This window comes from Mytilus californianus, unplaced genomic scaffold, assembly GCF_021869535.1.
Source record: "Mytilus californianus isolate M0D057914Y unplaced genomic scaffold, xbMytCali1.0.p SCAF_4, whole genome shotgun sequence".
NCBI classification, from domain to species: Eukaryota; Metazoa; Mollusca; class Bivalvia; order Mytilida; family Mytilidae; genus Mytilus; species Mytilus californianus.
The window spans coordinates 55,297,064-55,324,946 of NW_026262690.1; the positions used below are offsets into that span (position 1 = coordinate 55,297,064).

The 27,883-nt window shown below is 31.8% G+C and overlaps 1 protein-coding gene and 1 long non-coding RNA gene across 3 annotated transcripts in view; one reads left to right on the top strand and one right to left on the bottom strand.

Annotated features, from left to right (window-relative positions):
• Positions 1 to 656: 656 nt before the first annotated feature.
• On the bottom strand, positions 657 to 9,738 carry LOC127698525 (uncharacterized). Its single transcript, XR_007980858.1, has 3 exons — positions 9,648 to 9,738; positions 1,416 to 1,505; positions 657 to 1,186 (listed from the first exon to the last, which is right to left on the bottom strand). It is a non-coding gene; the product is annotated as an uncharacterized LOC127698525 (long non-coding RNA).
• A 267-nt stretch (positions 9,739 to 10,005) lies between these two features.
• LOC127698443 (GRIP and coiled-coil domain-containing protein 2-like) overlaps positions 10,006 to 27,883 on the top strand; it is a 52,948-nt gene continuing 35,070 nt past the window's right edge. Inside the window, exons 1-10 of one of the 2 annotated variants that reach the window (XM_052201894.1) lie at positions 10,006 to 10,133; positions 15,052 to 15,108; positions 15,745 to 15,829; positions 17,960 to 18,033; positions 18,740 to 18,844; positions 19,162 to 19,245; positions 19,971 to 20,075; positions 22,566 to 22,736; positions 24,148 to 27,732; positions 27,775 to 27,834. In XM_052201894.1, coding sequence (XP_052057854.1) covers positions 10,128 to 10,133; positions 15,052 to 15,108; positions 15,745 to 15,829; positions 17,960 to 18,033; positions 18,740 to 18,844; positions 19,162 to 19,245; positions 19,971 to 20,075; positions 22,566 to 22,736; positions 24,148 to 27,732; positions 27,775 to 27,834 — 4,332 coding nt within the window. In that variant the 5' untranslated portion in view covers positions 10,006 to 10,127. Of the gene's footprint in view, positions 10,134 to 15,051; positions 15,109 to 15,744; positions 15,830 to 17,959; positions 18,034 to 18,739; positions 18,845 to 19,161; positions 19,246 to 19,970; positions 20,076 to 22,565; positions 22,737 to 24,147; positions 27,835 to 27,883 lie in introns of both variants that reach the window. The other variant, XM_052201893.1, reaches the window with a different exon arrangement.

Below are 27,883 nucleotides of genomic sequence, written 5' to 3' on the forward strand. Positions count from 1 at the left end.
ATATCATTATGATGCCAGTGATGATTCCAACAGTCTAAATTGTTATCAGGTCAAATATTTGCAATATTACAAAGCCTTGATGCCGATTTTTTTAAAATTTGTTGGACAAAATGATATATTTTCAAAGGGAATAAAAACAAAGAAGGCAAAAACAGCTTTATTCTTTAAAACATATAAAACTTCTGTATCAGACAATTACTTTATTTTTGGATATATTGTAATGTGTGTGTCAGAATTAGATCCTATCAAACTAACTTAAGCAGTAAACTTTTTTGTTTTAAATATGTACTACTTTCCAGAATGTTCTTTTTCGACTTAGCCCGATTGAGTGGTGTTACATCTTACAAAGTCTATCCAAATTATTTTTGCAAAGAATTCCGCTAAAGTCGGTGATAGGGCCGTCTTAAACTTGCAGTGAAGTGAGAGTTTTTTTTGCTCCAAGTTGAGGTCTCAATGTGACTTTGAGATGAAGAACAGCAATAAAAGCGCTGTTCCTTTGCTTTTTGTATGTTTTTTTGATGTGCATTTACTGATTTTGTGTCATGGATGGATACTCCATATCCTTTGTTTTTCTATTATTATTGAAAATCTCTAAATCCAAGTCACTGCACCATATCCTAGGGACAGGGCCTCAAAATAGTTGTCAAACTGATATGTACTGATAGTAATACAACTTTATATTAAATATCAATGATCTATCACAAGTAATACCTGTCAAACTTACTAACTTAAGCAGAAAACTTAACAATTGTTGATGCAAGAGCCATCGTCGCCAGAAAAGGAACCCTTATGTCTCACTTTCCCGGACTTTCATCCCAGGTGAGAAAAAAATATATACTAGTAGTCGATTGATTATAGCTTCTCATACAAAGAATAAAATTATTAATGTTTAAATAACTTATAAATAAAAAGTCAAATAAAGATAAAGTCACATATACATGTACATAAAACTATATAAGCTCAGTATTCAGAATGAATTCAATTAATTTGCTTTCATACGCTCAAATGGAAAAAAAAGTTAGGTCTTTAAATAGGAATATAGAACTCCTTACACAATTTATTCCTTGTGAAGAAGCTAATGAGGAACTGAAGAAATGAATTAATATCAGTCATTTCTTATGATTCAAAACAGCATCTGTATGTAACTCCTTTCAACTACACAAACTTCCACAATCAGATGAGTCTCCTGCAAAAATTGAAATTGAGAGATGAAATAAAGAATAAAACATTTTATAGCAGTAAAAGCTAAACTGTTTTATCAAAATCAAAACATAACAATTTTATTTTAATTTAACTACAAATGGTACAGTGGCCTATTACAATACAAAATATTAATACCGATTTAATTTTACTACATGTATTGAAATGACCCCTATTCGAAAAGAACAAACTAATTTACTACTGGGAAAACTCACCTATTTCACATGTACTATAAAGACTGTTTAATATCTTTATCCAATCAGTTTTTCCCACTTACATTAAGTGACCAACAGTGAACAAACAATCTGTAAATTAAAAAAAATATTGAAATATTACACTACCAGTAATATTCTTTGAACTGGAAAAAAAGTCTTTTGTTCAAATAATGTTCTTTGATCCATTCTGTTATGTCAGGGTCTTGTATAAGGTATGGGTTTTACTCATTATTGAATAAAATTGAGAATGGAAATGGGGAATGTGTCAAAGAGACAACAACCCGACCATAGAACAGACAACAGCAGAAGGTCACCAACAGGTCTTCAATGCAGCGAGAAATTCCCGCACCCAGAGGCGTCCTTCAGCTGGCCCCTAAACAAATATATATACTAGTTCAGAGATAATGAACGCCATACTAAACTCCAAATTGAACACAAGAAACTAAAATTAAAAATAATACAAGACTAACAAAGGCTACAGGCTCCTGAAGACCATTTGTTGACTAATAGTTGCTTTAATCCTGTCATTTAAACTCTGTTGGATAGTTGTCTCATTGGCAATCATACCACATATATCCTTATTTTATACAATACTTGTTCTGTGCATTTAGTATATGAAATTGTTTGAGACATTGAAGAAATTGATTTTTTTTCTCCTCTTAAAATAACTCAAGGTTTTTCTGTGTAAAATGTTTATATATGGCAATGGTATTATGAAACTACAATATGTTTGAACTGTTCTGTGTAAAATTTAAATTAAATAAAACATGACAATATTGACAGATAGTTTCCAATGTGGCACATATTTTATCAGTCCAAGGACAATTATATATTACTTAAGAAAAATTTGTTTGGTTCTAATATACTTCTATGTATTAAATATCTTACAAAATGTAGTCAAGAAATCCCTAACAATGTAATTTTCCCTATAATATCTATTAACAAGCAGCATAACTCCTGTAAAAAACAATTTGACAGCACAGTTCCAAGACCTTGCTGGTATTAACCTTTGATAATGATTTCAATAACTTCTGACACCAAAAAATGTACAATGTATACCTACCATCTGATGGACGCAAGGTACTTCTACAAAATATTCTATATCCCCCATCTAGCATGGGTCAAGAAAACAACAACCACATTACTCAGTACAACATGCATTTAATACCAACTTCTGGGGGTATTGCCTAACCTTAGAAAACCAGGTATATAATAATTTGCCAACCCTGAAAAATTCAATGGCAAACATTACATGTTATGTAATGTGAGTATGCAGTGGCGGATCCAGAACTTTTCATAAGGGGGGGCCCGCTCCACTCATGCTTCAGTGATTCCCTATATAATCAACCAAATTTTTCCCACGAAAGGGGGGGCCCGAGCCCCCCCCCCCTGGATCCGCCTATGGTATAAACACTGCTTTGTGCTAGACAGACGCACTAGTCCGCTTTTTAACATGCCATTTCTACTGTAAACATTCTACAGGAAGACATGAGCGGCTTAAGGTATCAGACATTTCACAGAGATGGATTTTGCCCCCCCCCCCCCCCACATGGAGCTACATTTATGGTTAATAAATATATATAATACAGACTTTTTACCCGTTTCACTCCAAACATTATCTAGCTTTGGGGGTTTTCAACTCTTTGATCGTCCGCATCAGTTTAATTATTGTCCTCAGCTGCCCAAGTATTTACTCTAGTTACCCCTTAAAGCAGAGGGTGCTTAGCAGAGAAGCAGCAAAACCCTTTTTCAAGTCATAGATTGACTTGGCCCCAGATCCAACTTATAACTTCCCATGATACATGCCTGCACACTACAGTTTAGTTACATTTTGTACCTGACATTACTACAAGACATCTGAGGCAGTTCATGTACATTGTACATATACAAACTGTATATACATGCATGTGTAAATGTAGAAGCAGCCTGCACTGTTAGCCACTAGTCAGATTCCCCAGACTAGTAAAATTTTATTTGGACTAGTTGATATCTGAGGCAGTTCATGTACATTGTGCATATACAAACTATATATACATGTATGTGTAAATGTAGAAGCAGCCTGCACTGTTAGCCACTAGTCTGATGCCCCAGACTAGTAAAATTTTATTTGGACTAGTTAATTTTCGCAAAACTTTGTTTAGACACATAAGGAAAATGTCTGAATATTTGCCTTCGGACTAGTAGTTGGAAAAGATTTTGGTGCAGACTTTCAAGAAGAGGAATGTACAATATGTATTTCTATTAAATAATTAATTGCAATTTTGCCATATATATATACATGTAATATGTGAGCTTTTCTATTGTGGTAATGTGAATAAAAAAGATACTGCCAGGGTATATGTCAATGTATGCTGAGACAGCAACCATACGACACAACTAAATGACATCTAGGTCCTACATGTACATATAAATTTGGGATAGATGATCAGATGGACACATATATGATAGCCAAGGCAGCTGACCTTGGCTATGGATTATACCTTCAGATAACTACCAGACACACTGCATAACTCAACATCCAAGCTGAACATGTATCAGTCATTCCAGATATAAATGGACAATTGAGCAATAAAAGATGAAAAAAAATCAGTATCATTCGTGACGCTAAAATTTAACGTTAATGCGAAGCTATACATGTATATTTGTAAAAAACATCAAAAGCTGACACCTTGCATGAGTTGTTTTTGTCTGTCGCCAAAGCAAATGTTGGATGGTTGACTTTCTGCGTTATGGACATTAAAATGAAAATCTGGTTAGCTATATAATTCCTTTGAAGTGGTATTCATATTTTGTCTTGGTTTTTTGAATCAATATTGACAGGTGTATTACTATGTAAAATCAAAGAGTCTCTACTCATACCTCATTTAAGTTGTACCATGAACATTTAAGTTCATATTCTCTCATTTCAACATTTCGATTTAAAAGGTGATCTTTCAACTTGCCTGCTGTTAAATACCTTTATTTCTTAAATGTATGTTTCCCTTTCCTGTTAATTTCAAGCAATATAGACAACAAAAAACATAAATTTATATGTGTTTTCTACAAGCATGAACAATTTCTACTAAATTTGAATAATGATCTTTTCGTTATGGACATTAACCAAAGTTACACTGTATACCATTGGATTGAAAACGGAGTTTGAATTACCTTTTTTAGACGTTAAACACTCAAAAACATGTATCATGACATTATCTGAACATTTTATTTAATAACTAACAAATAAAAACTAACAAATATAACAAAAAACTTTTCAAGAGATAAAATTATATAACAAATGTCTTAAAATTTGAAAATTTTAACAGTTAAAACCATAAATTTCAATTTGGACCTAAATGATCGCTTCTTTAATTAATCAGAATAGAACTTGCTTCAATTCATTAAGATTAAAACTCTTTAAATGTTGCTCAAATTTTCAATTTAGATCACAATGGTATTGTTACGGACATTAATCACGATCCTCTTTTCTACGTTGAAATACATTTTCAATGTTTTGCTTTGTTTCTGGTGATATTTTGAAACATCTCCTAGATCTTCCGTGTGGTTCAGGTTCTTTGTCTAGTTTCAATATCACTTGAGATTTTGGTATCCAAATTTCATCTCTTGGAATTGGCCACTTTAGCGTATCCCCGTACTTTCCGGCCTGACTCATGAAGTTTACTTGACATTCTGTTTCATCGACATCGGTAATGACACCAATGAACCAACTAGCATTATAGATAGCTGCCACATAACCACCGATCTCCAGTTCAATCTCCAATTCGTGAATTTCATGGTGTTCTTCTGGAATGTCATTTGTAACAGGCTGGTTGTCGGCATTTTGATTTTGATTTTCTGTCGCAAGAAGTCGATGTTGTTTCCAGTCATTACACTCTGTATTGTCAACATTTTCTATACATGTTTCACAGCTACATGATACCTCACGAGTTAACATGACTTTCGAATCTACTAATGATGGCACAACTGCGTGCAGTTTCATTGTTCCTGGAATACTGTTTGGTTGAGGTCTTCCCAGAAGTTCAGCAGATGCACTGTCATAGTCATTCTGGTCATAGAAAATGTATTTAACTTTGCTTCCACTTTCTTCACAATGCATACCCCATGCATAGAAATCAGACGCTCCCTGGATACTACACTTTCCTTGTTTGACTGCTTGATCTGCAGTTCGCTTCACGCTGGCCCCGAGGCCATCACAAGGGCCCTTTCCGTGACCCGCTTCAAGATAGTTCCATCTGCCTTTAATGCCAAAATCGGCTTCGTGATTGGCAAGAATCTGAAATACATATCTATTCCGATATTGGCTGGTCGGAGAGTCGGTAAGATAATGCACAGTGGTTAATTCCGGATATTCTTCCTTCACGATAGGAATGGTCTTTTTAAGAATTGTAAATACTGTTGTTGCATTGTGTGACACAAGATCTGATACTGCGACCATGCTTTGTAACTTTTTAGTGTGACCTTCGGGAAAGTACACAACCATAGTGTGTAATGAAACCATGGCTGTGTTCCAATATGCGGACTGGATTTCCTCGACTGCGGAACAGTTATAATTCTCTGCAAAGTCCATCCAGATCATAATGTTTCCTTCCTTGAGATTCTCTCGTAAACGTCTCATCTCGATGTACTGCGTTTGCACTCTCTGTACATGACCCCTGAACGCTGTCAGTTCCTTGTTAAAGAGGTCATTGAATGCAGTTTTACTAACTTTCTCTTCAACTTCTTTCCATCTGAGCTTTTCACCGTCTTGAACCCTTTTCCAATTGAAATATTTGACTTCTTCCGTGCATTTTTCATTTATTTCTCCTAGAATCTTTTCGTTACTATCGTACTCCTTAACAAAGACGTCAGGATTTTTCGAAGCCAGTATGCCATTATTTCGAAGACATTTCAGTTTTAGGCAAAGATTCTGATGCTTTGAACAAAGACATGTACGTCTGGAGGAAAAATTTGCATGTACAATATTTGATGGTTTCATCGTATAGAATGCAGACCTGCAAACTTTGACATCTGGGTTTTCCAGCATAAACTTTTCATGAAGATTGTGCATGTAATCTGTTAGAACTCTTTTTTGTTTTACTTCCCGACTCTCCTGATCTTTGAGATGATCTTTCTTTCCTGGAAGGGTGGTACTATTGTCTTCTCTTTCAAGAAACTCTATCACCTTAGCTTTTCTTTCTGAATTCTTTGATTTTCGTTTATTCGATGTTCCTGTTAAAGCTCTAGTTCGTCGGTGTATCTTGAGTTCTTTACTGAGACTTGACACACATCTATATTTCTTCACCAGTTTACATTTTCCCAAAAGACTTTTTAATTTTCCGTCTTTCCTCACTTGCTTTATATCATAGAACAGGGAATTAGCCAAGAGCAACTGCCTTCTGACAGATACATGTTTCTTCCCAGATAAACCATCTTTCTTCATTATATAGTCTGTTCTTTTTCGTGGTGTCATATTCTGTTCATCTGTAAGTTGTTCAACGCTTTCTTCTTCTTTTTCATATTTCCTCTTAACCTTTCAATGCGTTTTTGAAGCTTTTTATTTGATTTTTTCAGAGATGTGTTTTTTGACTGAAGATTGCTGACGTTTCTGTTTGCTCTCTTTAGGGCTCTTTGGTACGTTTTCCTAACGCCTTTTGCTCTGTTTGGAATTGTAATTGGGAGTTTTACAAGTAAAGGTGCGTGTTGAGCATTACTTTTGGCTCTGGTTCCACTACTTGCAGGCAACTCATTCATTTGTATAGCTGTTTGCAATGTCTCTTTTTTTCTACGGTAGTGATTTTTAACATGTTTATTTATCATTGCTCTTCTCTTCTTTAAATCTTTTTCATTTAGCTCTAATGCAGGAATATATCTTTTCCTTCTTCTCACTCTCTCTTTTTCTAGAAATTCTTCTTTGTTTTTCTGTTTTTGGCGCTCACGCCATTTTTGTTGTCTTTCGGCGTTTGACAGGACCATCTGAAACAACAAAATAAGATTTTAGAGAACAAATACATGTATCTTTAAACATTATGTAATAACATTTAAAATAATTCTATTATTTTACCACCGTTAGACCCTTTATATCATGAATATTTACCCGGCGATAGCGAGGGGTAAAAGCTTATCATTTCACCAACACAGTGGTGATACGGGCTTATAGACGGAAAAAGAGATGAATACATTCAAGGTAAGTTTGAAGGAAAGTAATGATCCTAATTCATTACTTTCATGCACATTTATTCACAAGGATTTGGAAAATAAGACATTTATCAAATTCGCTTAATGTCCGTAACGGGTCTCATAAATGACCACACGCTGACACAAGTTTGGGAAAAAAACTTGGAGAGACGGACGGACGGACGGACGAAAGGACAAATGTCTTGACATTTAGTAGACCAAAGAGAATTATGAAGTATGAATTAAAATGACGTTTTAAAAGTGCTCTTACATTTTCCTTATTTTTTTTTGTTCAGAACAATTTCGTTGTATGTCTACCTTTATTATATCCGTATAGTATGTCAAAAATGACCTAAAACCTACGTTTTACAAGATAACTTTTAAAAATCCAACTTGTTATGCATCTTTCTTTATCAGTTTTATCATTTTATGCAATTTTAGAAACATTGCTTAATGTCCGTAACGGACACATATAATGTCTATAATCAAGGGCGTTGTTTCGTCATACACCGTCCAATGTACAAACCCTGATCAAAATGCTATTTTCAAGGTTCTGCCATATTATCGAATACTATTTCATCTTGATTGTTGAAAAAATATTTTTTTAAATAAGAAAATAACTTCTGCTTACCTTATATAAAGACGTTATTCAGCATTTATGATCATTTCCATCATCAATTTGAGATATTTTACGACGACAAACCAACTTCCGGCGGTGTTACATAAAAATGGTCCCGAAAATAACACCCGGATTAGTTCTATCCTTTAGTTTTTATTTCCGTTACGGATATTAACGTGTTATGTACATTAATGTCATTACTATTCCAGATCATATTGTGTAAAAAAATGCAATTATTTTTCATCACAGCAGCATATTTTATGTAATAATAGTGTGTTTATTAAAACCAAAAAAGATTCAGGTCTTAAATGTAATTTAACTCATTACAATCGTCGTTACTGACATTAACGCCTTATATAGGACACATTGAAATTATGTTTTCAAGATCCAATTACAAAATACGGAAAGGCAAAATGCGACAAAGTGTTATGCTATATTGTTGTATATTCAAAAGTAAAACTTTAAACATCTAAATGAAAAATTAAAAGACTGATCATGTGTTTGTCTAGAGTCACTAGTTTTTGTTACGGACATTAAAGCTTTATTGGAGACATCCAAAACTACGAAATTTGAAACATATGATGACCACGGACAACTCCCAGCGTATTTTATTTCGTTAATACAATGCTTAATCTTACTACTAGTAATTATTTTGGATGTTGTTTGCTATTATATCAAAAGAATCATCATAGCGTAGAAAAAATAAGAAAAAGCGACAACCATATTTTACACGAAAATAACATTTCACAGCATCAATAAGTTTCAGAATCTACGATTTACAAGATTCGTTACGATTTTTTTTGCAAGCTTTTGGTGAAAATGAACATTTACCGTGAGAAAATTATCAGTATGATAAAGGAAAACACTAAATTTACTTTAAATAAATCTAGAGACGTATTTATACGGCTTTTGTACAGATTTTTATGGAATGACTGGTATATTGTTTTGTACATCATGCATGTTAAACACTAATTATTGCATTATGGTTGTAAATTGCAAATCACTTTTGCTTCTGAACATCCTTTTCAGAATAAGGGACTATTTCTAGAGTTGGACATGTACTGGGTGGTAAACAATTATTGACGTTGTGTTTCATTAGCATATCAATAAAATAACAACATGCAACATGTGCAACTGAAAACTCTTTTATTTTGTTTACCGATCTTACTTTTTCAACATATAATATCAAGTAAAAATAATATATCAATTTTATTTTAAGTTATAACTTAAAATAAATGAAAGTATATCTTTTGTACGCCAGAAAACTGAAAAAGTTGAAATCCCCATTATCTTGGGATTTCAATTTTAACATTTTTCAATAGCACAACTTTTTTGCAGTCAGATTTAACATATTTGCACCGTGTGATTATAATAGGCATATAGATAAACCGAAAGATCATGATCTTAAATCAATTATGGCAAAGTAACAAGTCATTCTTCTTCATACGATCTGCATAACCAACCTTTTTGTAAACACAAAACTTGATTTTCCCCGGATAGCCGCCATGTTTGCGTTAGATTAATGAGTTCTTTCCCCTTACTGATGTGGATGTTAAATGGTTGAAAGATAAGTCTCGAGGCTGCAAAAAAGAGAAACTCGAAAAACCATGAAGTTTTAGCGCGAAATTTTAAAATAGTTTTACGCAGTGCTTTTAAGTCCTTTGATTTTGCATGTTATGTTTTCAACTAAATTTAAATTTCAAATCCCAATGCTTTTTAATTTCATCACTCAAAATCCTTTGAAAATAAACAAAAACGAAAATATTTAAAAAATTATACGGATTTAATACGTTCCCTATCCGTAATAGTACGTCATTTTATAAATATTCCACGCAACAACTTCCGGAGTCAGAAAAAAAAAAAAAAAAAAAAACAGAAACTGAAGTCTGTCTGAAATGTGAAAAGTTATAAACACTGATTGTGTTAGACAGTCCATTTAGACCATGGCTGTAAGTTCAGAAGGCTCTAATCTTTTTAAAAAACTGCCTATAGTAATACTGGCATGAATGATAAGCCATTTAAAGGCATTTTCCGTCATTTAAGTTCTAACTTATCTAAGGCTGAGAATAGTCTAAGCGCAATACGGTAGGTCTTTCACCACCGAACACCACCGCACACCGCCGAACACCCCAAAAATTTATTTTTTTTATCTCTTATTGTTATGTGACCTAAATATAATATTTAAGTTATTAATTCAACAAATAATAAGGTTTAGAGAACATATATCTACATCGAACAGAAAAGGAGAGTCTATAACACTACAACTCTGCAAACCACCACTGGACACCTCAAATCATTTTTTTTCTTCATTTTTTTTCTTCTTTTATAAAATAGTTGTACAAATAATAAGAAAAGAGACATGAACAAATGTTTAATATTTCGGATAACTAATATCCTTCGTCAGTAATTGATGTCAAATGATTCGTATACACACACAATGTAATCCGGAAACGTAATAGTGATGAATCCAGAGACGTTTTTCTTTATATTGATTATATTGATAATCGACTAACAGAAAAATGATGCACATAAACATCTAAAAATTTGTTTTTTAGACGTAATTTAATTGATTTAACCGTTTTAATGTATAAAATCACTGATTTTCTTAGTGGTTGATAGTTTTTTTGGGTGTTCGGTGGTGTGCGGTGGTGTTCGGTGGTGAAAAGACCCACCCAGCACAATGTCAATTGTTCATTCCAGTGTGGGTTATATCTGTATCCATAATAAATCTTCACCTCCAATATAGGAGATCGAGGAAATCCTCATTTAAACCAAAACCCGTATAAAATCACACAATACTGTACATGTTACTTTAATTTTTAAAGTGTTTACAGCTAAAAAATTTATAGACGTTGAAATTTATCAGTGTTTCCAGTCCCGTGAGAATTTTGATAAGGACCAGTCAAAAGTCTGGAGTATTTCAACCTTTATACAGTGTTCTCCCAAGGCCGTTTGAGGGCTGCGGTATTCAGCGCTATCGCAATTTCCTGCTGTTCTATTGAACTTAGCGCGACGCTATCTAAATCAATCGAGTCGCTATATTTTTTTAATTTTTTTTTTCAAATTTCCAGCTCATCCTTTACCGCGATCACGTGATCGTCTGGTTTACCATTTCTGAATGGGTTATTTGCCATTTTATCATCCATTTTTTGAATAAAAAAGAATATAAAGAAGCAAATATGAATGGAATAAGATGAAGTAAAGTGACCGCATTAAGGTTCATCAAAAGGAATTGAAAAATATGGCTGTGTTTACACCACAAAATCTACTATGAGTACAGACAAACTGATGCATCTAGGAAAGTTTAAAGGCATGGCAGGACCTTGATATATAAAAGTTATATGTAGTCTGTATTTCAGAAAATTAAAAACTTACCTGGATTTTGATGTGCATTTTTTTCCAGTCTGCAGAAGATGGCAAAATAAACAAACTCATGAGTTTCATTTGATACAGTCCACTCAGTTACACAGTTTAAATCTCCTATTGTTTGCTGATGTCTATTGTCCATCTATTGTCCATTCAAATCAATACTACTCACAACATTTATTATATGAGGGGAGCTTCTCAAACCACTTTTCCAACTTAGTTTTTTTTTGGCATCTTCTGCAGGAGTGAAAAAAAAATGAATAGCAAAATCCAGAAAAGTTTATAATTTTCTGAAACATAAAAAGCATTTAAAATTTAATTATCTAGTTCCTGCCATGCCTTAAAACTTTACCAGGTGCACAGGTTTGTCTGTACTCAGAGTAAAATTTGTTGTGTAAATACGGCCATATTAGCCAAAAGGTTATGATGAACCTTAACTGACAACACTCACGAACTTGTTTTACGAACTTTGTTTAAATTTTAAACAACGATCAAATTTTCAATGTGCAAGTCTTTGAAGTATTAATTATCACCTAATCGAACTAATAATTGTTTGATCAGCAATACTACATTAATGCATTTTACCATTTGAAAACAATTAGGAGGCTATGATTAGAAAAACAAACCCCAAGCCAATACTAGATGAGAAATTCACTTTTCTCGATGTCCAGCTTGGGTGAAGCCATACGAATGTAAATAGTGATCAGAAATCATAAGTTTAGTAGTAGAGAAATCATAATGTTCCCAAATGTCAACTCCTGTCAAACATCGTAAGGTTAATAGTACACTGCTCCAGTGGGTTTCAAAACCCAACACAGAAACTGACAATGACGTGATAGTGGGTCCTACACACAGGCACTTGTTTTCTATCCATGGCAAGATCAACTGTATAGGGATAGTAGATCTTGTCATGGATAGAAAACAAGTGCCTATGGTCCTACATATTCTACAGCATCACCTGTTAAGAAATCTTCAAATCGCCAGTCTTGTGTTGACCCTTCATGGAAAAAGACTTTTCCTTGGGTTTTGTACACAGATAAAAATGATTCTTCATCTATTTTAAAACAATAACATTTAAAAACAACTGGGTAACTTCCATCAGGACATCATTACAAGCGCAAACATCAGCAGCATATTGTATAAAACATCATAACAAACCCATTACAAACGAACCGCGCGCCACGACAAAGTTACTGAGAATTGTCGAAAATCACGCGCTTACCACAGCGCTATCAAAAAATCCTGGGGAGAACACTGCTTTATATATTTACAGAATAGGATGCATACTAAGGACACAAAGACTGACAAACACGTGATACATCCCATCGTCTCTGTTTAAAAGGGGAAGAGAAAAAAAATATATAAAAGATTAAAATAGATAAAAATAAAATGGTTGAAGAGGAAAAATGGGAAAAATGCATTTTATCAATCTTCGGATATCTCTTCGGTTTGTCTGTTCCCGCCTAGAAGCCTTGTAGTTCTCTCTGAATACTTCAGCTACCTCCACTATAATAACAGACTTCCCGGTGTTCTAGCACTCCCATGGTGTTGGGTTGGGGATTTGTCCTTGGTGTACATGGGTTAGTGACACATCTCCGTTAATCCTGTTAGGGAGTGTAAACAGATACCACTGTACCCTAGCAGCTTTTGAGGGGAGCTCCGAAAAACGGAGGTATCAACCAGTACATACATACATTACATAGGTTCAGTAAATCTATATAAGAGCTTATATTACAATATTGGGCTAATTTGCCTGCTTGATTTGAGGTGAGTTTCACCAGAGAACTCATTTTGTTTGCCTTAAAATTGTATGTCTGATATTAAAGCTTTACCCTCAATTTATTACAAACATAAACAGAATAAATTCAAAATTTTTGTTCCCATTATACTTTTTGGTAATCAGTTATGCAAATTCGCAGAAAATTGTATGACTTACAACATGGCAGTGTCTGTCAACAGAACAGGACCAGTGCAATGCCTAAACTCAACTGTTAAAAAAAAAGTTAACAATTTTGAGTTCATAAATATATATAGATTTTTACATTGATTTTTCGTTTTATTGATTTTCTTACAGCTGTTGTCCCCATATTATTTTGTGAACAGTGTTTCCATTTCACCTCCCTGGTTGAAGCCTGGTTTACTTGTTTGTAGTTTTCACCCATGACACGTGATCTGGAAATAATTTTTTTGATTCTGTGTACAGAGCAAAGTTCAGTGCGTACCTGCTCCTGTTGTACAGAATGTTTCTGTCCATGAAAAAAAAATTCTGGTTCTTTTGGTCCAGGGGAAAACTTAACTGTTCTCAAAGGCAACCAGATTTTATCATCCTGCTTGCCCAAGGCCACACTTAAAAATATTTTGGTTTGCCCAAGTCCTACCCAAAGGTATAGGCAGTGGGGAATCCCATTTCTACCCTTTTTCCTGCAATATAACCAAAAAATTGTTCTCAAACGAAAAATCTGATTGGCTATTGAAAGCAGGTAAATATTATTATTAAAAAAGGTGGGGAAGTGAAATTGTACTTCCCATTTATTATTAGATTCATTACAGCCCATTGCTGCCCTTCATTAGCTGCACAAGTAGTTAAATCTTTTGTCTCAGTTGGTAAAGTGGTGGCTTACTGTGCCAGGGGTTTGAACCAGTGTTGGAAAAATGGTAATTTTGGAAGGAAAATGCTCCACTGTTACAAAAGAAACAGGTCATTTATGAATATTTCTGTTAACTTTAATTATGATCTTTGGGATGATTGTTCTTTCACATTAAAAGTAAAAAAATTCAAAATTTTTCAATTTTTCCACATGAAGCAGATGTGTCCTTGCATAATTCCTTTAATATTCAAAATCTGATTTAGACGGTGGTGATACATATCCACTAGTCTTTGAAGACACTCAGTTTGTTTTTGGGTCTCCCATTTTTCTTGCCAGGACTCCCATTTCTACTGAGTAAGAGTCTGGGACTCAGTTAAAATAGATAAACTTTGAGAACTCTGGGTATGATATTGATAATTCATTGTATTTCAAACTTTTGCACGAAGAAAATTATATATAATTAATAATATACAAGGTTGTCTTATAGACTGTTAAGCTCAAGATACTTCTACTCATGCAGCGGTTTGCAACATAACTGATGTATGAAATTAAAAATAACTGAAGAAAAGAAGATGAAAAATGTCATTCACAAGTTACATCACAGTGTGCTGAATACACTATCTTCTGGAGAACTTACATAAAATAAACTGATGCTCAATAAAAAGTTTAAACAGAGTATACTTGTACAAGACAGATCTTGATCATTGTTAATATGTGGCTGATGCATGCTTTGTTTTTGCAAATGAAAGGTGACAAAACTGCAACATAGTACACACAAGGTGATTCAAGTAATATAATATATATACTTGCTGGTGTTGAATATGATTAAATATGAACACCCCCTTTTGAAGAGATTAAGCTACATATTGCTGTGTTCATTATATTTTTGATTTTATAAATATATCTATTATAGGATCAGCAGGATGGTGACAGCCAAGTATCTGCTGGAAAAAGTCCTGCAGCTTCCAAGGTAAAGTCTATCATTAGACAAGGTTCTATATATGTGTTCAAGCAACCATTTATCAATGTATAATTGTTGTTTCAAAACTAGCTATTGACTTTTGTCCTCATGCTTCTACTAAAATGGACTATGTTAAAGCAATGTTGTCTTAAGTTGATGAGTTGAGCATTTTTTTGTTTTGTTTTCTCTAATTCTTAGCCAATTTTTCCTTGTCCTGAACTGTTGACTATATTTTTTTATTCAATATGTAATTTGTTTGATCTCAGTTCTTCATTGGTCAAAAATAAATTATGACGCAAAATTTTCTTGCTTTCCTCTGAATTTACTATTGTGACGTCAGGAAAAAAGTTGACCATGCCGATGACATCAAATAGAAATATTGAATATTTCTTTTTGCAGAACATTAGAAAAAAAAGGATTAAGTTTTTCTACATATGTCTATAAATCATGAGAGAAACAGATTCAACCACCAAATCTCCTGCAATTCAATATTTCTCCACTGTTGACAGTTGAATTTTCAATATTTACTGAGCCTGTACCAGAAGTAGATGTTTGTTATTAAGTATACATACTTGTGTTTGATGATACAGAAAATTTCTGGTTGTCTCCCAATTTACATGTATATGATATTTTTTATATTTACAGTTGGACAGCTTGTCAAGGGAAGACATGATCAAGTTTGTTAAGAAACAGATGTTAATGCTTCAGAAAACAAGATCTAAATGTGATGGTAAATAAATCATTTAACATAATTTTTTTACTGATTGGATGTAATTTAATTGTTTATAGCAATATAGTTTTATCACTTTCTAAAAATTACAAGTTAAGTTTTATTATTGTTAAATTATGGATAACCATGATGACATACAAATGGATTTGTTTGTAAGATATCTGCACTCTATAGTACATATTTGAGGGTACTAATTTTGTATCTGCATCTCCATATTTCAATTTTAACCAAATTATGTATTGTGCACCTCTTAATTTGTTTTTTTGATCCAAATCATTTTTAAGGTTTCTGATACCAAAACATGGACTTTGCCATTACTTTATTTGGGGTACTTATTTTGTATTAGCAACTCATCCTAAACCACTTATTACAATTCATTAAAATGTTCTCTCAATGTAATTTTAGAAATGTTATTTTGTCACTATTTTTGTTTATTATTCAATTTATCTTATTTTTTGTTAAAAGACAAAACATTTTATTTAATCTTTTTAAATACTATGCATTTATTATAAATTTATAGATTTAGGAATTCTTTTTAGATGGATCATGACAAAAAAAGATTTAGATTTCAGTGCAGTATTAAGTCTGTATCTATGTTTGATTATTACTAAAGACAAGAAAAGTTAATATTTACATGAAATCTAAGGCAAAATGTTTTGAAATTTATGAAAAATTTCTTTTTATTAAAATTTAAGATAGAAACTGGTTCAAATAATAATACAATATTTATTCTTGTTAATTTTATATCTCCTTATGACAGGAATCCTTACACAATACAACATCTTTCATTCTAGAAATAAGAAAGTTTTTTAAATTTAAACAGTGTTCTCCCCAGAATTTTTTTAAGGCGCAAAATTCAAGGGCGCGTAACTCTTTTTTTAGAGTGAACGTTTGTGATCTGAAGCAATAAGTCATAAATCATGACATGCAATATGAATTATAATGCTTTGTGTTATGTGTTTAATAATGCAGAGTATTAATGAATTACAAGAGTATATATATATGAAATAAATTGATTTTAAACACAAAAGTCAATTAAAGAAGTCAAAATATAAATATTCATCTCTACTCTCTGCTCCTTCTAGGGATATTGTTTCAAGATAGTGTTATTTTGTTGGACAGTCTGTTCCTCAACTTTGTCTTTATCCTCTTCAGGGTTAAAAATTAAACCCCCACTCACAATAACTTTTGATTATACCCCCTTTAACATTTCTAAGCCATGAAAACTCAGTCAGCCACTTGTCATTGAAACCAGAAACATGGTGCTTGCTTTTATCAATTGCTAAAACTTGAGCTTGGTTGGGATTAGGAAAAGCAATGAAATCTGCTTATACTGACAGTGTAGAGGGAGGTGTATTCCCCATTTCATTAGAAGTCATTGGTGTGAAAAAAACTTCTACTTCCATCATCTACCTTTTGCTTATAATTCATCCTTTTGTTATTTGCAGAGAACATGTTCATTCAGAATTAATAAATATCGAATATGGTTAATATATTTGGTATACAACTTTTTAAAACAATTTTTTTTTATAAATGAACAGCTGACCAGTTTCCTTAGTTTCACATTACGCTTCCGTGCGTATTATTTGTTTAATCCTATCTTTGGCGGATAGATATAAACGAAACTTTACAAATTCGTTAAAGTTAAAACCATTGAAATTATTTACCCAGTGACATTATACATAAGCTGCGGCGATTCTGTACCCGTGTTGATTGTCACATATTTCCCGACGCACGGATTCACGATCGATGTTTAATGATCATTTTATTTCTAAAAATATGACAGTTTCAGACGAATTTACCTTGCAAGCAACATTTTTTCACTTTCTATTAAAGTAAATCACTCCTCGTTATCTTTAATCAAACTTTATTTTAATTTTTTCAACTACTAATACTTTCATTCATAGTTTTCATCGTAAATATCTTTAGCAATGTGTATTCAAATTTATCATGTGTATTCAACACGTTCATTGGTCGTGTTTAAAACTGATTTATATCTGTTTTATATATCATATCAACAAGTTCTCATCCTGAATAAGATTGAAAGATTATTTGCTTGAAGCTAATAAATGAATAATTTATCTAACCAACCTACAATGTATAACAGGCATATTTATTTTTAATTAATAGAACTGACAAAGAAAGTAAAAGATTTAGAATCAAATAAAACAGACGGGGCAGCTGGAGATGGAAAGTCTGTGAAGGTAAATCTGATATAGTTAATCTGTTCAAAGTTAAATACAGAACAATGGTTATCTATGTAAGCTGAAGTCATGTGTCAAAAAAACACATATACAATAACAATGACAACTGTAAACACAACAAATTGATTTGAGTTAAATGTACATGTAGGTTGGGGCTATGTTTAGAATTTTATTTCAATAATAGATGAAATTAAAAACGACAAATTATATTTTCTAGCATATTTTCTTACCCCGCTGATAATATATTTGACCTGATAGAAAGTTTTCAAGTATATGACACACATAGTCCTTTACATCAATTGTTTAAAAAGAAGGTTGAATGTTAACTTTCTGCAATTTTCTGATAAAAAAAATCAAGTTGAATGCCTGAAACATCTTAGAAATTGAAATTGTGTCATTAGAACTTGAAATTCTCACAGATGTTAAAGGTCAGGCAGATTTATTTGACTTTTACAGTTATTTTGATATTTGTATCATGCTTTATATATAATAAAATGATTTTAAAAGTATAAATCCAAGCATTGTTTTTATAATTCAGGTTATGTAAATTCACAAAGTTTGAAGAGAGTATAGGTGGAAAAACCCACAATTACATGAAGATAGAGAAACATGAAAGAATTTTGAAATAACGTTTGCTGAGGTTGCCTTTTTATAATGTCTTCAGAAAAGAAAAAGAAACAGACTTCTATTTTATTGATTTTTGTAGGATCTGGAAGTAAAAATAAAAGAACTTGAAGATGAAAAAGAAGATATTTTAACTGCCTACCAGACAGTGCAACAGACACAAGATTATTCCATACAGAAATTCCATGTTTGTATACTTATTTATTTTCACTTTATTTTTCACTGAAGTTTCATTTACTAGTACATGTGGTCAAATGCTTTGAAATTACCATACATAAGTTCATATTTAAATTAACTGAATGTTAAGTGTCTTATGTAGCAATCAACCATAGTTGTAATATTACGGCAGATATAACCACTCAAGAGATATTTTTAATGTAAGAATGATCATTTAAAATTCATTTACTTCAAATTTGTTTGTATTTTTCATTTATTAAACTTTATAAATATTTTTGATTGCAAATGAAAAAAGTTTAATGCGTTAATGAACATTTTTTGTTCCAGGATGTAGAGTCCCATTGTACTGAGTTAACTGAACAAAAGGGTAATCTAGAGAAACAACTCGCCTCCATGAGTCAGTCGAAAAAGGTAATGTTTCTTTGTTATTTTAATTTATTAGTTGGTATTTATATGATTAATTTTTATATATTAATGGCAGTACTTTTTTGTGTATTTGTTTTTTTTCGTAGGATTACTAGCATTCTTTAAAAAAAATGGTTTGTGGAAAAAATTATGATAGTAGTAATTAAAAAAATTTAAATATGAATAAAAAGAGATGTTGAAATTATGTGAAAACACAAACAACCAAAAGAACTCCAAAAGCAGACATTATCAGTTAAAGACAACTGTCTATACAAATGAAATACAATTCAATTGTGTATCAATCATAAAAGGAATGATTGTTTTTCCATGTTTCCTCATCAGTGGCTGAAATGACCAAACAAATATGGTTTTATAGTACAATGTATATATAAACGCTTGTGTATGTAGCAATGTAATGTTTCATTCTGGTGTTTATTCAATGCAAGCATTAAAAAATTCAACTGCATCGTTGTTTGATAATGTTCAACTTTAATTTAATCACAGGTAACTCAAAATTGTATATGACATTTGGTTATTTATTTAACTATGTTTGGTTTGAAAGTTAAACCCCAGTGATACTCACACGTTTTTTTAGTAACCCCCCCCACCCATCCTTTTGACACACTTTTCTTGATTGGTAATATATATTTCTTTCATATATATATATATAAGTTTCAAACTAGTAAGACAGTTTTAATATTCAACTAATGTAGTTGTTTATGATTTTTAAGGCACTAGAAGAGGAAATTGAATGCCTTAAGATGAAAGATGAGACATTGGGAACCTCTCTGCAGTTTATGCAAGAAGAACAAGGAAAGATGAATACAGAAAATGAGGTAAGAACTTTACTAGAAATATTGAAAGTAAAATCTCCCATTACAACATATTTCTTAAAGTGTATTAGGAAGTTGTCAAATGATAAAGTTCTGTACAGAAACATTCATGTCCTGATTTTGGATTAAAACAAATGTTAAAAAACAAACATTGTTAGTAATAAAAGAATTTGAGCAGATATTTTGGGGTTTTTTAGTGGCGTCAGTGCAAACAAACAATCTTTTACTTTTCCCGTAGTTATCTGAAATTGTTGCACTTCAAATGGTTTTTTTTTTATTAGATTTCAACCTTTAAATGACCACATATAATGACAGGAAGATTTCTATTGATTTTGAGGTCACTACGTTTGAGGTCAAAGTATTATAACTAGAAACTGTACAATCAGAATTGGAACTTAAATATATTATCACATGTAATAAGTGGAAGGTGCTTTTTTATATTAATATCACTGTGTTCATGATCAAGGTCATACTTACTAAAAATAGATTGCAATAAGTGCAGGAATAGGACTTCAGAATAGTAACTTCAGAATCTTAAGTGGGATGGGAATGAAACATACATATAGGGAGAAGAGAATCCTTATTGATTTTAACATCATTGCTTCCAAGGTCAAGGTCAAAATTATTAAAAATGGACTGGAGAGAGGTTTCCAGATAAAAACCCTAGAACCTTACATGAGATTGAATCAAATTCGAATATAAGGTCACATATACTAAAAGGAAAATTCCTATATATTCTTTGGTAAATACAACAAAGTCATAATAACTGAAACATAAATATTTGCAGAAAAGAGGTCTCCCTATGATAACTGCAGGATCTTAAATGGTATTGTAACCTAACTTAGATATGTGGTAACATATTAGGGGAGGGAGATCCGTAATGATTTTCATTCACACTTATACTCATGTTTTTCATATTTCAAATTATTTATCATGTGCATTAATTCACTAAGTACAAATATTAAGTCATTTCTGTCATCTATCTAGTTATATTTCAATTAATTCCAACATCCAAACTCATGACATTAAATTTACCATGAAAATTAGTAAATCAATGCTTTAAACCCTTCCAACAGTCAGAGGTACTACTTGTACAAGTAATTTCTATTTTCTTAAAGAAGTGAATAATAAGATACTTATATAAGTAAATTTTGTTATGTTCATTATTCTTATAATGTTTAAATAATCTCCCCTTTATTTTCTCATAAAATTTACTTGTATAAGTTTTTACAATCCCTAAAATTCTCTAATTTTGAGATGTAAAAACATGCCTTTTAATGATTTTTCTCTGGTTAGTTCATAATTTTTTATTAGAGATCAATGTTTCATCTCATTGATTCAACAAAGAAACTAATTGCGCAAAGATCTTAAGTAATTGCGCAAGGCCTTCAAAAATTTCCCTTAGGGGCTTGTAAATGAGCAGTGTTCTGAAGATAACAGACAAATGAGATTTTCATTGTCCATGAAATTACACTTACATGATTAGTAAAGATATCTGCAAAGGACAGACAATTAAAAATTCTATTAGAGCAAAGAAGTCCTGAGAAATTTAAGAAAAGAAGCTAGTATAACTGTTACAAATGTACTTGTATAAGTAAAAATAATCTGAATGTCTAAGGGACATAACTAAGCCAATAAATACTTTACCTAAACAGGTAAATAAAATACACTTGTGTAAGTATCTTACAAATTTACTTGTATAAGTATATTAATATTTACTTCTTCAAATAAATAAAAATTACTTGTACCAGTAGTACCCCTAAATGTCCAAGTAAGGTAGAATTTTGATAATCTCTTTGGGAGGTCAACATGGTCAATATATATATATATATATATATAAACAAGTCTAAATTGAAAACAAGGTTCAAACCTATGATTGCGTTGGATAAAAACCACAATTTTTATACGTGTGCATGCAAAACAAATTTATGGGTAGAGGGGTCTAAATACAGCACAAACAACATTTTCCAAAAGACCAAAAATAGTGAAAAAGTATATTTTATTTTGACTAGCAGGTCGAACAACGGATGTTCTTAAACCCTGCTGACTGCCATTGGCGATTGCCAAATAAACAGATCACCAGATGTAACAAAATGGATCTTAACTATTAATTTAATACCAAACAGAAGACAATAAACTTGCGGAAAAGATGGTATACCGCAAACAAAAGGTGCAAAAATTAGTACACTGTAATAGGATGAATAGATCATATAAACTCGAAGGCAAATATAATACAAGCCCAAACGAAAAAATATAAACAAGTCTTAAATTGAAAACAATGTTCAAACCTATGATTGCGTTGGATAAAAACCGAAATTTTTATACGTGTGCATGCAAAACAAATTTCTTGGTAGAGGGGTCTAAATACAGCACAAACAACATTTTCACACCGCTAAGCTGTTGCTTTTAAGAAATAAGTTTATGAGATAGTGAACTTGCAAACTAGTATTCTTTACATATGAAAGTAACTCTTACAATCTTTAATCAAAACAGAATTTGAAAGAGCAAATCCATTTGTTAACTGATGCCAGAGATCAGATGATGGAGAAGTTGAAATCTATGAAACAGCAACAGGAAACAGATACACAGCAACAGGTGCAGGAACTAGTAATAACTAAAGACCGATTACAGGCAGATTTAGAGAAGTCTGTGGAAGAGCAACAGGTATAATATAATTTAAGACAATTATGGTGAAGCCACAGTAATTTCATGTCTTTTACGATAATTTATACTCACTTATTCATTATTTTATATTGATTTTTCGATATGAGAAAACCACAAATTAAAGTCACAAAAAGATTACAGATTTTCAGTTTCAGCTCATAGACATAATTTTGTCATGTGACAGTGACGTCATCAACGTTTTTATCATGATTTACTCCTTTTTAGAATTAAATTATTAGGAATGACTGTAATATTTTTTTCTGTCTATTCAAATAACCTTAAAAATGCGGTGCACACTTTTAAATAACCTGCTACACGGGTTATTCAGTGTGCACCACATTTTTGATGTTATTTCTTCATAGACAGAAAAAATATTACAGTCATTCCTTAAATAAAACCTTTTAAGGTAATCCTATATTTAATGTTTGAGCATGTAAAGGTTAATTGTGGTAACTTTATAATATTTGAATTATTGCCATCATAAATATATCATAAGATTTGACAGTACTGAATTTAGAACATTTCCCGCCAAAATTGTCTCCCTTCAATTTGAACTTCCTGTTGACAATATAGCTGTTTCCATAAAACATTAAATGTTATTTCAAATCCAAGCCATCCTCTAATAAGTGTTGATCAAAAATATTATATAATTACTTTTCATCAAAGATTGGTTAGCATACAAGATATTATTATATTTATTTATGAGATTTTGCGTTTCGTTTTTTCATTGAAGAACAAGTTGTGCTTACAAGTTTTTGTCAAAAACGGACTTGTAATGACTCTCTGAACAACTGGGATGTATCTCTAAAGTAATTCAGATTCAACAGTGTAACGAAAACACTTAAAATTAATGAATTAATCGTAGAAACTTTAAAAAAGAAATTAGAACATGTGTTTAGAAAAGGGGTATACATGTGTCAAATCGTGACTTTGCAACGAAAACTTAGTTGTCCGACTGGGTTTTGGTTATTAAAATGACCTTACTGGTTTCCGGAAATCCTCCATTACATTTTCCCGCTTTAATTAGACAATCGGGTTTCCATTTGTGAACAGTTTTTGTTTATATCGTGGGGGAAAGGATAGACATGGGATTCAATGCAAAATATTTTTGGTCGCCAGCTGGGCAATCAGGATGATAAATATATTCGCCCAGCCGAAAATCTGGTCGCATTGGGCGACTGGGCGACCGTTAAGTTTAATCCCTGAAATGTATTTACAGTTAGTATTATTATGATTATTTCAATGGGATTTGTTGTTATTTTCATATATATTTTACATCAACTTGTCATCATCTCATTCAATATTGATAACTTTGACTCTAGTGAACATTTTTACTATTTATTCATATTTAATTTTTAAAGGGCATCAGTATTTTACAGATATATACTTTAGATAATATTCTTTATTACAGAAATATAAGAAAAGAATTGCATCATTAGAGCAAGAGGTTGATTTATACATGTCTGAACTAAATGGGGAAAAAAGAAAAGTAGATGATTTCACACAAAACATGAAAATATTAGAAGAAAAAACTCAAGAGATGGAAAAAAGCCTAAAAAATGAAGAACAATTTAAGGAAGAAACAAAAAGTCAAATTCAGGAATTGAAATCTTTGAATGAAAAATTACAAGAAGAGAAAACAGTTCAAGATAAAGAAATTGAACTTTTGAAATCATCATCAGATACAGTAAGTTGTGATGAAAAGAAAGAAGTAAACACTAATGAAGAAAAGGAAACTTTACAATCAGAAATTGAAAGGTTAAAGGAAATTATATCTACCCAAGAAACAAATGCTGAAAAGATGAAAGAAATGATGCAGGAGAGACTGGAGGAATTTAAAAAGCATGCAGACTCCTTTGAAAATTCAAAGTTTGAAATTTCTGAAAAATATTATAAACTCTCTGAAGAAAATGGTGCTTTGGAGGATGAAAAAGAAAAATTAGTAAAGTCTAAAGAAAATCTTGAATCTATGATTGAAAAATTGAAACAAGAACTTGCAAATCAAGACAGTGCTGCAGCATCAGCAAAAAGTGAAATTGATAAAGTTAAACAGAAAATTCAGCACATCAATGAAGAGCTCAATGCTAGGAATAAAAATGTACAAGAAGGTAATGTTTTTGTTGCACTTGATCAGATAAAGAAACTGTTGATAGATCAGCTTGACAAACCTGCAAAAGGTCAGAAACAAGGGAAATCTAAATCATCTAGTCCTTATGGAAGTAAGTCTGATGTTGCAAAAGGCTCAAACACTTCTTCAAGGTCTAATAGTCCAAACAGTCCTGCAGATCTTCTGAAGAAATTAGAAATTTGCACAGCAGAACTGAAAAAAGAAAAAGAACATTCAGCTTACTCAGTTAGTGAGCTCCAAGAAGAAAAAGAACTGCTCAGACATGAGGTTCAAGCGATGAAAGATCAATTAGGAGAATGGGAAAATATGATGGACATGTTAAAATCTGAAAAAGAGGCTATTCTTCAGGAAATTGATGAATTTGATGCCCGTGAAAAAACAATTATTGAAGATCTGAATTTTCTGAAAAATGAGCTTGATCCAAAAGAAGTCTTAAAAGAGAATGAGGTTGTAGAAGATTGTGAGACCGATTTAAGTGATGAAGTTTTTAAATCAGAGCATAGTGCTGTCATTCAGTTAATGCTTGATGTGAAGGAGCATGTAAAAAAACTAATAGCTGAAAAAGATGCTTTAAAACAGGAGGATAAAGCAGATGATAAGGTAGATAATTCTCTAGAAATTCAAGAACTTAAAAACCAGTTAGAAAAGATCTCTTCTGAGAAAGAATATCTGGAAAGGGAAAAGGAATCACTGGGTGTTGTTGTGCAACTTGCTCAGGAAAAGGAAAAAGATGAAACAGAAGAAATTTCAGTGTTGAAATCTAATATTGAGGGCAATGAAAAACAAATTTCGGAAATGATGAATTCTGTTGAATTAAGCAAAACAGAAATAGCAGATTTAAAAAGTCAGATCCAAAGTTTAAAGGAAGAAAATGGAGGTCTCAGTAAAATAAAAAAGGAACTTGATTCAAAATTAAATGAAAGACAATCATATACTCAAGAACTTGAAGAAAAATTACTCAGTATGTCACAGAATTTGTCTGAAAATAAAAGAAAGTTTGAAGAATCTTTATCTACTTTAGAATCTAATGAAAAAAGTTCAAAATCCTCATTGCAAGAAGAAATGGAAATGATTTCCAGTGAAAATTCTACTTTAAAAACAGAATTATCAGATCTTACGTTAAGACTTGAAGCATTTAATTCAGAAAAAGAAGAGATTTCTTTGAAACTTGGTGAAAAAGATGACTCCTTGAAAAAATTACAGTCAGATAAAGATGAAATCACCAAAGAATTGTCAAACTCATTGGAAGAATTGAAAATTGAGAAGGAAAATATTGAAAAATATTTAGAAGAGGAAAGGAATGCTGTTTCTAAACTTAGAGAAACATTAAATGAAACCGAAGAAAAACTTTTCTCTTTGAAATCTTCTGTTGAGTCTGAGCTTGCTTCTAAAGATCAAACCATCAATGAAATGAAACAAAATTTAGAACTAATTGAAGAGGAAAAAAAGAATGTGCAAAATGAAACTGAAAATATAAAGAAAGAATTGAACAATTTACAGGAAATTCATAATTTAGAAATATCAAAAGTGAAAGAAGAAATTAATGAAGAAAATGAGAAGTTCAAAACAGTTATGGAAGAAAAAGAAAACCTTGTACAAGAAAAAGAAAACCTTATAGATGAAAATAAAAATTTACAAACATTGAAAGCAAATCTTGAACATGAAAGCTCTTCACTTAAGGAGGACATTGAAAGTTTAACAAATCAATTAGCAAATTGTAAGTCTGGGAATGAGTCTTCTCAAAATGAGACAATAACTCAATTTGAGTCGAGAATTAACAAACTTAAAGAAGAGCGAAATCAGTTTTATAGTGTTGTTCAAGAAAGGGAGTCACAAATAGAACAAATGCAAAAGGTTGTAGATGAAAAGTCCGAGGATATGCTGTCACTGAAACAGGAAGTAGAGGAAAGGGGCCAGACTGTGACACTTTTCAAACAGGATATTGAAAAGTTGTCTGCTGAAAATCAAAATTTGAAAGCATCTTGTGATCAATTAAATGATAAGCTTATAGGCTGTGATACTGAAATTCAAGAACTCAAAGTTTTGAATGAGGGTTTGAAGCAAAATTTGAATTCTCAGTTAGAAGAAAACAAAAATGTTCAGAGTAGCTTGAAAAAGTTTGAAGAAGACAAAGAACTCTTGCAAAGTGAAATAACTGTTCTCAAGAGTTCCACTTCCCAAAATGAAGAAGCTATGAAAGAAATGATTGCAGTTGCCAAAGAAAAAGATTTGTTAGAAAAAGAAATGTCTGAAAAAATGGCTGCAATAGAAAAATTAGAAATGGAATTGAATAATATCAAAACTAAATTTGATGAAACTGTTGCTCAGAGAACCTCATTAGAGGCAGAAAATAATCAAAACTTAAAACAGTGTGAGGATTTGCAATCAGAACTGTTATCCATGAAGGAAGGTACATCTACCACGGAACAGGAAGTTGAAAATGTCAAAGTTCAGTTAGAAAAATTAACCAATGAAAAGCTAGAAGTTGAACAGCTGTATCATGAAATTAATGAACAGTATAAAATTAAAAATGAAGAATGTGAGAATCTTAAAAGGGTGATAGATCAACAAGAAGATGAATCCAGGGTAATAAAAGTACAAAGTGAACAACTGATGCAAGAAAAGGACACCACTAGTGAACAGTATTCTAGTGAAATACAATCAGTGAAAGATAAACTTGATAAAGTAAATCATGAAAACAATGAAATAAAAACAGAAATGGAAGAACTACAGAAGAAATGTACTACTCTTGAAGAAAAAGTGATTCAGATTCAGACTGAAAAAGCACAAGTAGAGGAAAAAGTGATTCAGATTCAGACTGAAAAAGCACAAGTAGAGGAAAAAGTGATTCAGATTCAGACTGAAAAGGTGCAAGTAGAGGAAAAAGTTATTCATGTTCAGACTGAAAAGGCACAAGTTGAGGAAAAACTAAGTGTAATGAAAGAAAATGAAGTAAAACAGACAAGCCAGGTAAAATATAAATGTTTAAAGAATAATAATAAGGAAATGAATAAATGCA